At 41.6% G+C, this 19,503-nt stretch overlaps 1 protein-coding gene across 3 annotated transcripts in view; it reads right to left on the bottom strand.

Moving 5' to 3' along the window:
- Positions 1-19,074, bottom strand: part of sntg1 (syntrophin, gamma 1) — a 42,819-nt gene extending 23,745 nt beyond the window's left edge. The window contains exons 1-10 of one of the 3 annotated variants that reach the window (XM_085438506.1): positions 18,515-19,074; positions 7,496-7,815; positions 6,825-6,874; positions 4,114-4,248; positions 2,083-2,139; positions 1,838-1,895; positions 1,706-1,749; positions 1,326-1,367; positions 879-981; positions 221-303 (exon numbers count right to left, since the gene is read on the bottom strand). In XM_085438506.1, coding sequence (XP_085294632.1) covers positions 221-303; positions 879-981; positions 1,326-1,367; positions 1,706-1,749; positions 1,838-1,895; positions 2,083-2,139; positions 4,114-4,248; positions 6,825-6,851 — 549 coding nt within the window. In that variant the 5' untranslated portion in view covers positions 6,852-6,874; positions 7,496-7,815; positions 18,515-19,074. Of the gene's footprint in view, positions 1-220; positions 304-854; positions 982-1,325; positions 1,368-1,705; positions 1,750-1,837; positions 1,896-2,082; positions 2,140-4,113; positions 4,249-6,824; positions 6,875-7,495; positions 7,816-18,514 lie in introns of all 3 variants that reach the window. The other 2 variants (XM_085438505.1, XM_085438507.1) reach the window with 2 other exon arrangements.
- Positions 19,075-19,503: the final 429 nt, after the last annotated feature.

Below are 19,503 nucleotides of genomic sequence, written 5' to 3' on the forward strand. Positions count from 1 at the left end.
CGAGTCCTGCTGCAACTATACGGTTGTTGCGGATGCACAGACAGCACAAGCTGCAGATTAAAAGTGATTTGCCGTCCTCAAAAGATAAAGATAGAACATCCTAGCTATCAGCAAGCAGTGACAGTTGCATGGAAACAACTTTCTGGCATCTGCTGCTGCGTAGTTACAAAAGGACAGCTACTAAATCAGCCAATCAAAAGAAAGGCTAATGAAAAAGTACCGTGTTGTTAGGATGGTAGTTCAAGTGCAGGCCACTATCACACAGAGGAGAGGAGGTCCCACTACTCTGGTCACTGGGGATGCCTGCAGCATACAGGAAAACAACAATAAACCCACAGCTACACCCCCGTCTATTTCAAGGTTTCTAGCAGCAATGAATCACAGCCATCATCTAAAGCGTGTTACTTTGTTCTGCTGCTCAAGTCGGCTCCAGCTCTCTGCCAATTTGTATTCCGTTGACTGGCTGGATGGCCAGTCAACCTGCCCTATATACGCAAATGAAAGGATTTCATGAAATGCTTTCATGTCTCACAATAAAGCTCTGACATACGAGAGCAATCAATCCTGAGATTTTGTTAATTACTGCAGTTTAGTCTTTAGCATCTTTTCTGAAGCTTGAGATGGGTTTACTCCTCAAAGCAGCATCTTTACTCAGTGCTTAACAAGACAGGAAGTCCAAAATAAATGGAGCAGGAGCTGGGCGTATTTTTCTTTATTTCTCTCAAGTCGACTCAAATTTATTGTTTCCAGGGCGACCAATTCTAGACAGGAAAAAAAAACCCCACCAGCTATAAATACTCTTGGCCAATTATTTTCCACAGCGGTAATAGTGATTATGTACTTAGACCTAATACCGGGGTGAATGAGAGGGTTCTCACATGTACAGTCCTCACAAAGGGGCAGTTTCAAAAAGGCTGGAGTCTTCTTTAAGAAAGAGACCGTGAGAGTCACTTCTTCACCAGCATTTCTTAAAACCTGGACCTGGAAAGCAGAAAAACAAACAAACCTTGGGAATATTTTTTTTTTTTGGTCTTCTTTACAGAAGCTGTAAACTGTGAGGTTTTTCTCGCTGAATGCTTGCTGTGATGAAACATGGTGTGCCAAAGCCTCGCTAAGAATGGAAATCCAAGATAAGGGATTTACAGAGTGCAACTTTTATGCTCCTTACTCACACATATTGCTTACAGATGAATTTAGGCAGGAATGAAAGAGAAAAAAATGGCTTTACATGTCAGAAAGATACAAATCATGAAGTGAGACAAGATAAGCTGTTGAAAGAGTTGTTGCAGCGGTGAGAAACTATGAGATATGAGCTGACAGCTTACCACTTCCTCGTGGCGATAGCTCCTGACATTTATTCCATTTATCTGGAAACAACAATAACACGGTTAGCCTAAATGATACTGCTGGCATCATATCACTGTAGCTTTATCTTCAAAATGATTAATGGGGCCAGCATAATAATTGTTATGACATCTGCGGCAAAAACTGTTGCCATGTGGGAGATTTTCTTTAATCGATTTATTTATTTATTTTGGCTGAAAGAGATGCAACAAATTAAAGACCTTTATTAGCCTATAGGGACGCATAATTACGCCACACAGTTTTATGGACATGTGGCGCATGAATTATTAAAGAACGAGGAAACGTGTTAGCTCGCGGTGTGGGATGAGATGTGTAAACGCGCATTAATGCGGCGTGTTACCTGAAGGATGCCGTCTCCGATGAAAAGCAGCCCAGACAGTTCAGCTGGAAAGAGAACAGTCGCTTTAACGCAAACAAACAAGAGGAGGGGGAAAATGACGGGAAGTGGGGAGAAAAAACCCTGACGTTATACCTTTCTGCTCCTTTGATATTTTTGATATCACAACAGGGATTTTGTGCTCTGCTCCACCCTACAGAGAGAAATCAAAAAGAATTGGATTACGAAGGTATCACAAATGGAGAACAAGACTCTTGAGATCAACATCCTTGGCTGACACAGTTGTTGCACATTGACAAGGAAATAATCAATGCCACTTGTTCAGACTTAATTCTAGGAGCTTGGGAGGAGTGGCCCTAATCTGCTGGGATCTAAATTACCTTGATGCTCAGACCGAACCCTCCAATCGTCTGTCTCCTGATCGTTACAGTCCTCTCCTGCAGTTAGAAAGACGAGTTTAGACTGCAGGACATGATTTCAAGCTGTGGAAATGTGGAATTAAAACGATCTAACTCCTGAAGCTTTTCTTTAACTGTTTTAATGATTACAACATTTTTTAATACAAAACAGGAAGGTGGTTTATTGATTTCAGCATAAGTTTGAGCATTTTACAAATATTTGCCTTCTTTTGGTACTTTTTGTTGCATTGGGTGTGTTTTCTTTTCTCAGGTGTAGTTTATGGATTTTCTTTTACAGTGCCTTACTGGCCACTTTAGTAGGTACACCGGTTCAACTCTTCGTTAATGCAAATATCTAATCAGCCAATCACATGGCAGCAACTCAGTGTCTTTAAGGATGCAGAAATAGTCAAGACGAGCTGCTGAAGTGCAAAATGAGCATCAGAATGCAGGGGAAAAGGTGATTTTGAAGTAGTCTTGATGTAGTGTGGTTGTTTGTGCTCAGAAACATGTTTCAGAAACTGCTGATCTACTGGGATTTTCAAACACAGCCATCTCTAGGGTTTACAGAATGGTCAGAAAAAAGTAAAAATATCCAGTGAGTGCTGGGTGAAAATGCCAGGTCTGAGGAGAATGGACAGACTGCTTCCAGCAGATGGAAAGGCAAATATCAGCTAGTTACAATCAAGAACATTGAAAGACGTAGACTACAGCAGCATAAGACAACACCAGGTGATATTCCTGTCAGCTACAAGCAGGAAACCGAGGATACAGTTCATGTTCTTAGCGGGCAGGAGATTGGAAAACGTTGCCTGGTCTACTGAGTCTCAATTTCTGCTGCAACATTCAGATGGCAGGGACAGAATCTGGCAGAAACATCATGAAAGCGTGGATCCATCCTGACCTGTGTAAACATTTCAGACTGCTAGTGGTGGTGTAATAGTGTGGGGGATATTTTCTGTGTTTTTAAACACCACAGTCTACCTGAACACTGCCACACAGAAGACCACATCCATCCCTTTATGACCACAGTGTACCCATCTTCTAGTGGCTGCTTCCAGCAGGATAACGCAGCAGGTCACAAAGCTCAAGTCAGACTGACAGACAATAAGTTCACTGCAGTCAAATGGCCCCCACAGTCTCAGTAGAGTACCTCTGGGTTGTGCTGAACAGGAGAGTCACATCGTGGATGTGCAGCCAACAAACCCGCCGCAACTGTGTGACGCTGTCGTGTCAACATGGTCCAAAAGATGATCTCTGAGGCAATGTTTCCAGCACCTTATTCAATCGATGCCATGAGAATTTAAAGAAGTGTAGGTGAAGGTGTACCTACCGTACTATCGTCACCAGTGAGTGTATTTTATGTTTTGCAACAACTTTTGAAGTTAAAAGTTGTCTCGGGTGGGCTCTGATACATTTTTCAATGACAGTCAGGTTTGTATGGCATCGAATATGAACACTCTGTTGCTCAAGGTGCATGCATGCAGCGTATTCAGCAATTTCTTAAATGAAATGTAAAATTCAATCCAAATATTCAACTGAACTTGGTCACCAGCACTTGGACTGATACGTTGCAGTTGTATTTGCATACCGGTGCCTTTGCCCTTTTCGCTGATTATTAATGATGTTTCACAGGACACAAACCTCCATTTGTCATTTGAGGATTTTTATCCAGGAAAATGTTATTGAATGAATAATTCCATTTTGGGAAAGGTCACGGTCTCGGGTCTCAGCTGAATATTTTTTTTCGCACAAGAAACCCGCGCAATAATTAATGTGAAGGAAAAGTTGTCAGGGGTGATGACAAGCGAGAGCTAAATGTTAAACTCAGTAGGTGAATTATTATTTAATGACTACACTTGATTTATGAGGAATAGATTCACTCATGTAGGCTTTCCATTAACACAGACACTGAGCTGTGTTCTCAGCACTTTTGTGTTGTAACCTTCATTACCCCGCGCTGCTGTATACGTTACTGATTTCAGCGTCTGTAATTATGACTGGGTTACTTACGCTCGAATAGAAAGGCTCTCCTGACACACAGATGACATCTTGCTCTTGAATGGTCAGAATATCTTTGGCCAAGTGTAGTCGAATATTAAACGGCTCCTCATTACCTTCTTGCATCAAATAAATCCCAGTCTTTGTCTGTGAACAGTCAGAGAGATAAAATCATTCATCATCCCTCCATGACTAAATTAACTGGCCATGAAATGAAATGTCATTGAGAATACTCGCTGCAGAATGAACATGGAAATTAGGAAACAGGGTTTTGGTGTCTATTATTTTCTTCTTTTTTTTAAATTACTCTTCTTGTTAAGGCTAATGTCGGACCAAATAACCACAATAGCAGCTCTGAGTAATAAACAACCAATTTGGATAACAAAATATACAAGAAAACAATTGATATATGGCTTATAAGCCGCATTCTGCGAGTCCAAATAACACTTTTGTACCCTCTGTTCCACGCTGAGACACAGAAACCCAAATTATATCATCACATTGTATTATTATATCAAATGGTGACAAATTAAGAAGCTGTGAAATTCAGTGGCTCAAATCAAATCGACCTCTGCATTTGAATCTCCCTGCTTTCCACGAGCGAGTGTGAGAGCGGCGTGTGTGTTTCCAGTGAACCGTTTAAAACACGCTAATCTGCATGCATTTGCATTCTGCGTATCCTTCCTCATCCCCAGCTAATTGTGATGCCTGTCCTGTCCTTGACTTAAAAAGGTCTACATGAAAGGAGCACCTTCACCTGACAAGACTGCTAATAGAAGAAAGCCACCAGTGTCAGCATCCTTGTCGCCCAGGATACGCCACTCATCGGTTCACAAGACAGGCTGGTTGCATGACTGCTATTCTCAGACAGAGAGACAGCGAGAGTATCTCTCAAAATTGCGGGTCGAACTTGAATCAAAGTCAGTTTGCGGAGCATATTATCTTTCACCCTAAATGAGGAACGTGAAGAGCCAAGCCCTCGCCTGCAGCTGCAGCGTGAGAAATGAAATGAGGGAGCCATTAATTCACGTTATTTGAGGTAATGCGTGTCTGTGTGAAAGTCATTAGCCAAGCGAAATGAGGGTAGTAGTGTTTGTATATTAGCCGGGTCAGACAGCATCTCAGGTGACTGAGCATTATTTGACCCGCTGCAGTGCTTGTATTGTACATAATGAACCTCATCCTTTATCCTATTTTATAATTCACTATAATTCACACCAACCTCCGAAACACCCCACCATTATCAGCTGTAGTCTGCTGGCGTGCATGTGGCAAACTATGAGGGAATCTTCTTTTAATCAAGGACCATTACAGCGAACGCCAAACGAGATTAATTTTTTTTTTAAAGGAAAATAAATTTTTCTGATGTTTCCTATCAAGAGGACCTGCAGTGAACTTTGTTGCATTTTGAAAAAAGACGGTCGAGGAGCAAAAACGGACAACCAGCTTGTCAACATCGCGTGCCTCACATCTCAGCATCTCCCAGCTGTGAGATGCGATGCAAGGCAGAGATGCGAGGAAGCTGCCCAAAGAGAAATCCTCGGTTCCTCGGGTCAGTCTTTAGCAGCATCAGTTACTTGTGATGTGCTGCAAAACTGTCAACCCCAGCTGGTACGAGTGCCCAAAGAGCCTCTTCTCTAACATAAAAAAGAGGTCTTTATTCGTTTCGATGCACACTTTGATCAACATGGCTGCTCTGTAACAGCAGAATCACTGTTAATGATTTAGTTATCATTGAACATTCCTTTTAATCTTCTAAGTCAGTGTTGCTGGGTTGGGTTTTTTTGTTATGATTTCTGAGCTATTTATTTACTTGCAGCACCATCTGCACAATGATGCACCATACAGCAGCGTCAGATTGCAAATTCAAAAAATAGATAAATAAAAAGCTGTGGCTTTGATGATCTGTATATTTTACATTTCCTCATTCATCCATTAAGCGAGTGAAAAAAGCTGCGACTCTGTGACGCCAACACATTTAGCAAGTAATCAGCCTGTATATTCTGAACTGTCAAGATTGATCACCCTCCCATGAGTGTGTACTGTGTTGCATCACAACTGCAACTTTGTTCTGTCATAGGCGCTGCAAGAAAAAACTTGCAGCATGTATACATCATTCCAGCATATAAAAGACTTCAGCACAGGGTACACCTGTGTTTCCTCACTCTTACTCATCCAGAAGCCTCCACTCGCCGTGCATTTTCCAGGTCAGGGAAGGAGAGAGGATGCAAGTAAGCAGAAGTTAGCATGATGAAAAGCACAGAGGGTTTCGGTGTGCCTTTGTGCCGGCATGTTACATGGCTAGCCTCGCTAATTTATGATAGCTGGGTGATAAATGAAGCGGCTATGGTCTCTGCTTGAGAAACGCTATCAGAGAGTAAATCAGCTGCAGATCCATCATCACCACCTTCCCTTGTTGCTCAGGATGTCAGATAAGATGAGCTCATAAAGTGAAAGCTAAAAGACATTAAGTGGTGTGTTTTGTTGTGTAGCTTTACTTGGTTTTTTTTGTGGGGGGAGTTTGCAGTTGACAGATTAAAGGGGGATAAAGGGGGCCTAGTGAGACTGCACATGCACAAACTGCACTGTATGTGCCCCGCTGCTGTTGTAGCCACAGGCCCTCAGATACCTTGCATGCTTTAACACTGTTTCCAAGTGCCTGAAAATGCCTCGCCGCTTTCTATAATCTTGCTCAATTGTTACATTGATTGAATTCTACCAACCTCTTCATTTGAAGTCTTGAAATCCATGTGCTACTATGCAGTGAGGGATACTGCAATAGAGAAAAACAAGACTGAGTTAGTCGGAGGAGACAAATGCTTAAAGACACGACTGGCCTGCTGCAGCAAAACCACAGAGCTGATTTAAACCAGCATTGTTAGCGGGATGCCTATTCTCATTATAGTCTCATACAAAACACAGACAAAGGAGAGAAATGTTTTTTTCATCGAAACGTGCCTCTTCTAAGCGACAAGAACGAAAGAAAATCCTCACTGAGCAATGTCAGTGTAATTGATTACAAAGGTGAGAGCCCAGGTATCCTAATAAATGTTTCAATATCGAATCCAGTGCTCCCAGAAATGAACCGTGTTACTGGTGGAAGCAGAAGACTGTGGAAAGTGCTACTACAAAACTACTACAGATTATGTGTTTAGAAAGTAAAAGTGCGCTCTGCCCAAAATAACATGCACGCATTTTTAAATTATCTGACTGCTTCCATACAGACGCAAGTAGTCTTTGAGTAATGTTGTGAGAAAGCCGCATTTACATAAACCGGTTCCACTCAGTTATAATCAGACATGACTGCCACTTGACTCAACAAAACGAGCGCAGAGCAAAAATGGCTCATACTTGAATTATAGAACCTGTGCTGCAGAGGGAGTCGGAGACTTACCTCAGCAGAAAGGCCCCCAGCTCTTTGTACGTTCAGCCCTAGCCATCGAGCAGTGAGTTGATCCCCGATCTGAGTCGTAGCAGAGGGCCTTCCCGGATCATGGCTGTCAGACTTGGGTGGTGGGGGAGCAATGCTGTCACCTCTCCTGCTACTCTGTAAGTGCTGCAGGATTATTCCCAGAGGAGCCGGTGCTGGAGAGCAAAAAGAGGCTATCGTGAAGTGAGGTTTCTCTCCTCGAGGTCCCTTATCGGTGGTCGTGCTGCAGTAACAGGAGGAGGATGTGGCTATGGTATCATCCTGATCCTAGAACCACTCGAGAGCTGAAACAAACAAAGAAAAGAAAAGAAAATGCAAGTCTTCAAGTAATGCTCTGAAACAAGGCTGACTGTTGATTACATGCTTTTGGCTACGACTCAAAAGATGTAATCTTAATACAGACAAGTGTGTTTTCACTGCAAATGCTGCGTTTATGTGGGATGTTGAATCAGAAGCAAATTCACAGCTTTTTTTTTTTAAATAACCACCTGGTTAAAACAAACAAACAAAAAAAAGCAGAGATGCAAACACAAACTCACAACTGTGAACCTCGTTTCTCAGTCTAAGATGAAGGATGCACTCAAACACCCCACTGTCGATTCATGAACGCAAATGCCGAAATGCAATTAACTCATATTCTTCGCCTTTCTTGTGTTTTTCGTATGCTAAGCACACATGACTATCTCAACACGTTTATTAACTTCCAATTGCTCATCCTTGAGAAACCCTCCTCGTTAGTATGTATTTTTTGCTCGTTGCCACCCTTTTGTTGAGTTGCGGCGTTGCTACTTTGATCATTGTTCCGCGCGATTAAAAGAACTCACAGTATATGCATTTGAGGCCACATTTCATGCATAAATCACTGACTTCTGATTATACTGTAAAAGTAGACTTAGTGAAACTTGCAAATGTTTGTTAATCACTGGAGAACAGAGAAGGGAACAAGAGCGCGAGCACCTTTAAGGAATATGGGCTGAATCGAAACAGAAGAAATTTTCAGAAAACTCTCAAATACTAATATTATGTCAGAATCAGCGCAAGAACTCAATATAGCTGTGTGATATCATTATTCTTTTAAAAAATGATCAGTCTCAACAGATCTCCAGCTGCTGATTCAAGCTGTTGGACAGAAGTATTGGGCCTCACCTCTTACTTGAGTCTGGGAAAGAACGGATCATATTAAAAGGCTTAACATAATCGAGTGTGGTAGTGTAGGACGCCACCAGTGCAACAAATGAGTCTGAGAAATCTTCTTCTCTCCTAGATGGTCAGCTATCAACTTTAAGAGGTTTTATTGCCAAGTGGAAGAGTTTAGATAAGCACCTCAGCAGACCACGTAATGTCACAGAGCAGGGTCGCTGGTTTTGGGTCCCAAAAACCTCCTCTGACATTAACAGCAGAACAAAAACTGTGCGCTGGGAGCTTCGTGGGATGGGTTTCAATGGATGAGCAGCTCCTACGGGTGCAGCGTCGATCTTTTAGTCAGTTTCTTTTAAACTTTCTTTCTCATGCTGTGTTGCATTTTGGAAACTTGAATGTTGAACTCTTTAAAATGAATAATGTCTGTTTAGTGTTGATTCTTTTTTACTATAGCTTAGCTACACAGTTTTCTTTCACCTTTCATTGTGATGATGTGAGAATGTTTTTCTGTTACATGAGTGGACACACAAACAGGTAAAGGCAAAGTAATCCTGAAGAAACAATCATTTACTGAGTATCTACTGAGCAAGATGCTTTATTATCTGAGGCGGCGTGAAAACAGTAGCTAATAATTAAAATAAGTAGCGGATCATTATGATCTAATTATTAGCTAATGACTCACCGATATCTCCTCGCTTGGTCTTCCCTTAGAAAGTGTTTCCAACACAGAACAATCAATACACCTAAAATAGATTAAATACCAGCTAACACAGTGTAATAAAGCCCACAGTGACAGTTTCAGTATTTGTTTTCTGTTGAATGTGATTCAAAAAGGTGTTGATTTAACCTCTCCCAGGAGAGAGGAAAAGTCCTCACACAAAGTCTGAACTGGTGACGACTGATTTCCAGCATTAAGCACCTTAATGCTGGAATGAGCTGCAACACAGCTTGAAGCTGTGAAGACGTTCATTTCTCTGGGTAGCTGTAAAACTTTACTGGCCCATATTTCTCATACATTGTGTGTGTGTGTGTGTGTGTGTGTGTGTGTGTGTGTGTGTGTGTGTGTGTGTGTGTGTGTGTGTGTGTGTAGCGGATTATATTACTATAGAGGTTTTGTGTGCAAAAGAGGTCTTCATCTCAGTGGGATGTCCTGCATAAATAATCCTTCACTAACTAACTATAAATGAGGTGGATTTTTATTCACCTCTTGTTTGTGTACATGGGCCCAAATTAGCCTGTGTTTATAACACAGTCAGCATAGCTTTGAGTCTTTCAACGGGAAGCATGTTTCCAGCCTGAAACATGTATGTTGTGTGGTCTTCATAGTTACCCTGGCAACCGAGAAAGTGGAGATTTGAAAAAGTGGCAATCATTTTTGGACCTTTTGTTGTTTATTTGAAATTATAATTAAGTACTATTTTTCTTTTGCAAATGTTTTATTTGGAAATTTTTAAAAACAAAAAACAAAACAAAACAAAAATCCTTGTAGTCCTAGCTGGTTCCCATGAGCTGTGAAATGATTTAAGCCACTTCCAAAGAGGACTTTTCCTCTTTTAAAGGTGGGAAATCTTCAATTCAAGTTCATGGACATGAATGAATGAATAAAGCACTGATCTGATGCAAACTCATGCTCAGGTTAACAAAAATAAGGAGGTAAGATTCCTGTCCAGTAACATGAATCACACGTTCAGGCTGTTTCACAAACTGCAGTGAGACTGTGTTGCATGAGAATATACTGCACTACATTTGCTTTAACAATATGTTCTTAATAAACTGGCATCTGACTGTAGTCTGAAACTGTTCTTTACAGTGTAGCGTGAACTGTATTGCATTATAGTACCACTACTAGTTAATAAGAAGGATTTATCTTTACCAACTTTGATTCGATTTTTTTAATTCCATCATTTAATGATTTTTGTGCTTTTCTCTATGTTTTCCAAAAATAAATTGATTATTGGTAAGATTGAATGAATGTTTATTAAGATAAAACCAGCTTAAATATGCAAAACCTGGATCTTGTGACTCCCAATATTAGAAATTTCCTGATGCAGTAAACTGAAAGGATGAGTGGGAGATATGGAAAGCAGTAGTAAAGGTTGTAGTAAATTAGATTTTAGCATCTATGACATGAACTGTCCTGTTTATTTCTGATTATTATTACAGAAGAATAAATGTTGTTGTTTTTTTACCTATGACATGTTTTTTTTCTAAATTTGTGAAAGTGTGTTAGTTTCACTGATATACTGATTGTGCTAAGCGCTGTTGCTAACTTTAAAGGTTGAACTTTTTAAGGCTTTTGCCTCCACTTGCTCTCCAAACTGTCAGAGTCAGGCCGGCTGTGTGTAACGGATGTAAGAAAAATCCTGACATCATTTGCAGGCCTGCTTTAAAAATGAATGCCTTCACATGGTCAGCTGAAAAATGTGTCTGCAGCTCTGATATGAGCACTTTGTCTTCACAGGTGCCCTCCTGTATATCCTGTCAGATGCCAGTGCTTCTCCAAAGATGAAATAGGCCAAACCTTTTGTGCCTTTTAAGTCGAGTCAGCAGAACTCCTTTTACAACCACGCCATCAGATATTTTCAGTCCTACCAATTTGCCAAGCAATGTTTTTCAAATAACGCTCTTGTGTCTGACACAATGGCTGAAAACACAGCAAGAGAGCAGCGTGAGATTAGCTAGATGGTGTGGAGATTGTAACATGACATCTCCATCTCGTAGACCTGAGGACAGCTGTGGCCCATACAGGATGATAAATGGCCGTTTGTGCGTAGGTGGAGCAGCTGTCTGCAGAGTGCTCCGCCACACGTAGCTTTCCCTCTCGAAAATTGAGATGGGTTTCACTTACTGTATGTTCATTTGTTCTGCAACCTGGAACATATGGTGCCTGAGAGTGCAGCTTTTTTAATTTGGAGAGCGATGATAGGAGGTATTATGTTACTCAAATATTATGGCGTCTCAGAAGCAGTTCCACTCAACAGCAACGGCATTGCACTGATGAGATTTCACAAGATCTGCCAGTTCACGTGAGAAAACAATGACACTTCTGTTATGAGCTGGCAGCTTCATCTAATGCCTGATATGTTTACCTTCTGAATCCAGCCTATAACTTTTAAAGCTGTAGAGTCAACGTGGGCAAAGTATGAATTATATTTAGCTGCTTTGTAAAGAAATTTACATCATCATATCATCATCCTCCAACAGTTATTTCTGATCTGTGATCATAACTGTTTATCATTACAGACAAGCAAGCAAGAAACATGACTTGTCTTGTTTTTTAGCAAGGTAGAGTCATTCATTACCACCAGCATTACAAAATAATATTTGGATTTAAGAACGTCGCTGCAGCACAGTCATGGAAACCGTCTTGTCAGTGCTCTGTGCGTTGAATATTTAGCAAGTGACAAAAACACGACACTACAAGTTTTATAGTTTTATTCATGTTTACATTCACTGCTGCTGTCTTGAATTGTTGGCTCAGGGTTAGTGGAGCAGCTCTGGCTTTCTGAGAAGGAAATCCGAGGTTAAGGGGGCACCAGAGAGGTAAAAACTGACTTAATCTGGAAAGCACCAATATTCTGATATACTGCCAGATTTATATTTATTTCAGATTCTTGAAAGCTAAACAGTTTTTTCTAGCATTTGTTACGTGTGGTTATTTAATGACTCCTTTACGCTTACAACTGCTCGGATCAGCTGGTTGTTGTAATTGTGGCACTCCAAACACGTGTGGCCAAAAGGGAAGTTACAGATTGCCATTTGGTGGGCAAACTATGCAACATTAACAGTGATAAGATATAGTCCTTTTCCACTAGAACCTTCTCTGCTCGGCTCGGTTCGTTCCACCGATCGGCCAGTCAATAACATCACTCGATGGATCATGAGAGCGACTCCTTAAAACCGCCAAACCCGGCAATAAAGCAAATGCGTGCACACAAATCACGGGTAACCAAATCTGACAAACGCCATACACAGGTATACCATCACCTCCTCGTCCTCCATTGTTGTGTTGTGTTTGAGTCGCATACAATGACATAACGGGACTTTTGCTCACACTGCTATAACCAGGGGTGCACATACGTGGTCCGCAGGTGCGCATTCGCTGTCAAAATAAAAGACGCGCACCAGATAAGCAGTTGCAACGCGCGTTTGCGTACATACAATTTTCTGGAGGAGTACAGACATTTTTTTAGAACTCTTAAAGATGTCGAAGAAGCAAGCTCCTGCAATTACTTTGGTGTTCCTCAACCTCCAAAGAAATGTCAGAGGGAGTCCGAACCGCAAAAGAAGCACGTATTCTCAGAAAAGTGATTCCAGGAGGTGAGCTGGCTTCAAACAAATGATGGACGCACAGAGATGTGATGCAGAATATGCCGTGAAAACTCTAGCGGACAAAAACAGCGCCTTTTATATGTACGCAAACGCACGTTGCAACTTCTTATCTGGTGCGCGTCTTTTATTTTGACAGCGAATGCGCACCTGTGCACCACTTATGTGCACCCCTGGCTATAACAACCCCATGCACATTTGGTGGTACTTAACTGTAACGGAAAACAATCAAAATCAAAGTGAGCCAAGTAGGTATTTCTCTTGTCTCTTCTTGTTATATCCGTTATAAATGCCGATACCAGTAGATCAGTGCACAGTATCGGTCTGCTGATATCAGCCAGGCTCGATCAACTCAACACAAACAAAAAGACAATCATCTTTATATTTGGTTTGGTTGGGTCTGTTTCCTCTAGGTAGGTACGAATTAAAGTTTTAAGAGCCAGCACAGTGATCGGCTTTGACTTTGTCTTCTGGTGTATGAACTATATGCTTCATAAAAAACCGAAGAGCACATAAAGAAAACCTTCACCTTACTACACTTGACTTTATAGCTATAATTTTCTTATAAAATACAAAAATTAAAATACAAAAAGCACTGAAGTTTCTGGGATCGATGATCCATCACCCAAATAAATTCCATTTTCTACCAAAGAAGACCAAAAATGCAGCAACAATTACATTTAAGAAGGTAAAATCTACGAATTGTGATCATCTGTGAATCAGCTGTTACTTTCATAATAACAGCAGGCAGCTCGAAGCAGTAACAACAAATGGACACAACTCTGAAGCCAGAATAATTCTCTGCTGACTGATTATTTGGTTTTGACACGAAGAATTGTGCTAAAACTGTTGTGTGCTGGCTTGTCTGCTGCTGACGCTAATAAGCTCACCCCTCAGCCTTACTCCAGCAGTGAACAGGCTCATGTCAAGAGGCAGCTGTTTGAACAGTTGCGTATTTACAGAGTACATCTTGTATTCAACAGGGCCTGTTTTAGTGTAACGCTGGAGGTGCTACACTTCTTTCTTTTTTCTCTGATTACGTTGGAGATCGATCATTGGGGCGAGATGTAAAGAGCATCTCCCCACGTTTTCAGTTCTTTTAGCGTATTTGTCAAAAAAAAAAAAAAACGTATTTTATTACCTCGTAAGTCGATACCTGAGATCTCCAGTTATAGCCAGCGGCACTCTTCATGCCAGATGCTCGTGAATGATAGGCAGAGGAGTAAATTAGTGATAGACACATTTATAGACTGAGCTCATGACCTTCCTGACTATGATTTATGTTTTTTGGCAGCAGGGCGCCACCAGATATCAGGTAGGTGCCAACTTAAATCAGTGAGAATCATCTCACAAACTGGTTCCCTATTACATCGCTGGATATCTGGGGGCAGAAACAGGCACACGATGGATAACAAACTCTAAACTAAACCGATCCCGCAGCATGTTTGCTGCTGACAGGTTCTTTAATTGAATTGCATTTTTTTAATATATATTACACATGACATTATGATGCAATGCCTAAGGATAAACAGGCTGGGCAATTCAAGCATGATATCGTACACGAGGGTCTTAATTGGGTTCATCAAATGAATGCCACAGCTTTTATACCACACTGAATAATAGAATTCACTCTCCTAATTATGAACAGATCCTAAATATATATACAATGTGCATGTCATCATTTTTAGATTTTAACCAATGAAGCCTGGAGTGCCTCACAGGGGAGGACTTTGGGGCCTGGAAATGGCACCATGCTGTGTGTTGAGTACATGAAAGGATTAAAAAGCTCAGCATATTGCTGAAGGCTGGGCTACGCTGAAATGATGCTACACAGTCGAGGGACGCAGCTGTTCACTTACTAAATATAAAGTAGAAAAGTATAGAGCCATCTCTCAAACGCTTGGACAAATTATTTATAAACTCATAATGTGTGATGTGAAAATTACTATCCTGGGATCGGGTAGGGGGATTGATGAGCGTATATGTATGTTGTGCATGGGTAAATCTTCTGTTTGGAAGATTTTTATATGAATTAATACAGGAAAAAGCCACAGAGATATGAATGATTCCTCTGTGGTCATTTGATCTGCAACATATTTACCAGAAAACTGCTCTTAAAAAATCCCTTTGCATTATCCACAAACATTTAATTCTATATAATATGGGGAAATAGTTTAAAATGCTCATCAGAGTAATATCTTCAAAAATGCATTAAAGTCAACATGATTTAAAACACAAGAAGAAAACAGTAAATCCTCACAATCGAGAAGCTGTAGCAGTATTAAAGCTTGATTTTTTTTGGTGATGTCTCACTACTCTGGAGAGATCTATAAGGCTCATGCTTGGTGGAGCCTTTGCAGGAGTGCAATGATCTAACCTTGAGGTCTCTGCTGAGGCATCTTTAATCAGTAGGTACCAAAGACCAGCCAGGCTTCCAGGCTGCTTATTATGTAATTTTAGAGAACCTATATGTTCTTCCTTTTCTGCTCTTTGTGGAAGGATGTACTCGAGAACCGGATGAAAGTCCCTAATTTTCCCCTTTGATATCACGTATTCCAGTAATAAATGTATCTATATTTTATCATTTACAGCTGCTGAAGCTCTTGAAGTTATTCCTGCATGAGTGGACGCCACGGTGTTTCATGGCTTAAATAAAATAACTTTGGCTGACTAGCTGCTTCACCCAGACATAAACTTGTGGTGCGCACCGATCCACAGTTGTTTAAGTTGGGCCCATAAAATTGTTCCACAACTGTAAGTAAAAACTGTGCAGCTGAGGGCTGTTTTACTATGTTTGCCCTATTTTACTATTCACATGTTGAATGAACTGCAAATCATTCACAAGGAAACACAACACCGCAGTTTACAGTGCACAGGATCTGCTTCCACTGAGGCTGATTTGCGACTCTGGCGTGCTGTCAGGGCAGCAGTGCTTAATGAACAAGCAGATTCTCCACATTAATCAAATGTGACCTAAAATTGTCCAGCCTGGGCTCCTTACAGGTTGTAAAGCACAAAGGAAACACTGCTCACCCTCAACAGAAATCCACTCGTGCCGGTATAAAGGTTCTCTACACTGGGTTTTGTTACTTCCAGCATGCTTGTCTCATTTTATCATTATTGGTATTATAAGTTCTTATTGGTTTTCTCAAAGCAGTCATCATCTAGGTGTAGCTTTCAGTGAGTTAAGTCTACATTGCAGTCTCAAAGCTCTAAATCAGATGGGCTGGTATATGAGGTGCATATAAATGAGAGTTGTGTCTTCTGTCTTCCCCGCCATGAAGAGTTTGGTGCGCATTTGCTTCATTAGCCATCAGTCTCCGCTAAGCCAGACTAATAGTTTTCCTGTTGCATGACAGTGACTTTGTGGCACAGCCCACTAATATATTTTCCCCGCACGCTCCCTTGGAGAGAAATATATACAGTTCTCTTTTTATTTGCGCTGCTCATACATCACGCTGCAAATAAAAGCATATGGCTCCTCCTCTATGGATTCAACATCTGGAGCAGTTCGTATGGATGGCTGGACAAACAGTTGCTGTAAAAGCCCCACAGACACATCAGGTGTGATACATTTTTCCTCTCTGCTTTTTGGGCTCTGGGGCTAGATTGTAATGAAGATGTCCGGCCTTTCAAATGCCTTTCAGATAGAACAACTGCTGGAGGTAAAATGTCAGAAGGACTAAAACACTTCCTTTAAATGTTTTCATTTTCACCTTCTATTTTCCTTACCCTGGCTGCCACTATCTGAGTTTCCTCTGCCACCGTTGTCAAGAAATTTGTGCTACGTTTTCAGCCCGGCACTCATTTTTATGATCAAAATAGGTCACTGAATAAAGCCATGTGGCATTTTAAAGAAATGAACTTCTGCCTCGCTTAGAGTACAGAAAGTGGAACCCTTGAATATGCAGAGTAACTCTTATTACATATCAAGCTGCTGGCTAATGCTGGGGGAGTATAACAGCACTTCGAATGTGTTAACATGTATAATTAATGGCAATGTGTACATTCCCTGCTTCTAGTGATGCCTTAGAACGGCTTCTCCCACTTGTGTATTTCAAGACGTTTAACTAGTCCCAATTTTTAAATGACCCAGTGGGATACAGCTGCAGGAGGAACAGCAGATTATTGATTAGTGTGTGGAGGAACACTTGGTTGTGCAGTGCAGACATTGTTTCCAAATCAATCAACAGTGTGTGTATATGTGTGAAGGTTTTAGATCATGATTTTGTTGGGTACTACTCAGTGTCTAGTCTCCAGTTATCAGCAGATCCGGAGAGCAACACAGCAGCGTGGAGGATTCAAACAACTTGTCCCTGGCTATCTCGCGCCTGACATATGGACCAGACATGAGCGACAGCGTTTCACTCAGGCCCGATTTCCTGACAGTGTACCTCTGCCGCCTTGACCCAACACCTTTTTGATTTAGAACATCAGCACAAACGGGATGGGAGGGAGGCATGTGCTAGGACATAAAATCATCAATGACATGTCAATGTGTGTGTCCCCTCCGTAAGAAGTGAGACCCACAGTATATCAAACAGATTGCACCTGACCTATGACCAGGGAATGGAGCAGCTCAGCTCAATATGCCTGTACGAGCAGCGAGCTGGACACACTGAGGCTACAAGCCTGAAAGCACTGAGGTGAAGCCTGATTTCTACATCTCAGTGAGCTCCATAGATGCACACTGCACTGACTGTCTGTCAGCCCATAATGGATTAAAAGCAAGCCTTCCTTGTAAGCACCCTGCCACACCAGCTTATAGTGAGAGAGGCATCGTAAATTTTGTGAAACACTCAGGGATTCAAGAGTTTTCTGCGAAGCTAATAAAGCACACAGGGCCAGCAGCATCATCCTCATCAGCAGCAGCAGCAGCAGCAGCAGGCTGAAATACTCCTCAGGTTTACCACAGATGGACGTTTGCCTTGATGCTTTCTGTAAGAAGCAGAAGCTGGGAAGGCTCGAGAAAGAGGATACATGGATGATGATGGATTTGTGAATAGTTGAGTGACGTTTGAGCTGTAAAAATGGCCTTTTTTTTAAAAGAAAAGTGGGAATGTTGTCGATTACTGGCATCCAGGGCAAAGAGACTACTTTAACGCAGCTGAATAGCACTATGGAGGTCTGCTGCCACTGCACTGGCTGGAGGAACTGCGGGTGCTGCCTGTGTACCTGCACCGAGCCAATGTTAAAGGTTTCTACAAGCCCATATATCGCATGCATGTCATCTATTAAGGAAACTGATTTATCACGAGGCCCATCGCAAGTTCCGCTAACTGCATCACACAAACGTAACTATTGGTGGATGCCACGGTTTATTATCCATTACACCATAGGTGACTGACAGATACATCTCAGCGCACCATTAACGCAAATAACATCTCCACCAAGAAAAAGTGCATTGCGCGTGGGTTAATGCTTCATTTCAGAGATGCTGGACATTATAATTAAGTACCAATGCTCGTCATGGGCTGTGAATGTAAAAGCGACAAAAAGGTATGTGAGGCTTACCTGGTTTTCTAGTAACAGGTGGTGATGTCCTATTAGATTCCTTTGGACTCCAATCAATCAATCAATCAATCATGTGATTGTTTTTTTCTCCTTCTTCTTCTTCTTATTTTAATTTATGCATCGGTTGCTAAAACATCTCTGCGAAATCACAACGTATCCCTTGTGGCAGCATCGCCCACACGGCATCCTGGTCCACTACACTGTAGCAATATGCAAAAACCGACAGAAAACAGCCCGCACTCGCACGCCGAACCAGATTTGTCCATATTTCCTGGGCAGCGGTGGTTTCAGGGATTCCTCTCCGTCGACATCTCTGGCAGAAGGTCCGCTTTCATAGCTCCGCGTCTGTCTCTCTCTCTCCCTCTCTCTCTGTCTCTCTCGCATCGCGCTGCCAAAATGACTGAGGCTGGAGATCACATGCGGCTGGTTCAACTCGCGCGTCAATCGCCTTCGTTTACCCAAGGCACCCGCACAACTCCGGATCCATAAATATTACATGATTCTACTTTTTTCTTTGCTGTTTTCAGGGACGCCCGTCGCTCTGTCCCACATTACACACACTAATATATCACAAAGCATTTTTTAAATTATTTCTACCAATCACATTTGCGTGCACTGCGGTCCTCTGTGCTTGCGTGTGCTTGTGAGCTCGTACGTCTATCTTTGTTAGGACCGGTTTGAATTTTAGACCTTGGGATGTGAGGACATTTGTGAAATGTGAGGACAACGTGGCCGTTGCTCACTTTTAAAATAGGGGGTGGGGGGGGTTAGTATTTGGTTCATTATTTGGAAACTACAATCCAAAAGTGTGTGTTTATTAGTATTGCACATGTTGTGCAGACATAAATCTGTCCAAACTGTCACATTGTGGGGATCTGGCTAAGATTTGCAAGCCCCTTTGACATGAATCACTGATTTTTTTAGATTGAAGCTGTGGTCAGGATAAGGTTAGGCTTAGATTAAAGGGTCAGGTTTCTGATAGATTTTTC

This window comes from Copadichromis virginalis, linkage group LG18 (assembly GCF_057382275.1).
Source record: "Copadichromis virginalis isolate Kocher_CV1m ecotype Utaka linkage group LG18, C_Virginalis_male_GT1.1, whole genome shotgun sequence".
Classification (NCBI taxonomy): Eukaryota; Metazoa; Chordata; class Actinopteri; order Cichliformes; family Cichlidae; genus Copadichromis; species Copadichromis virginalis.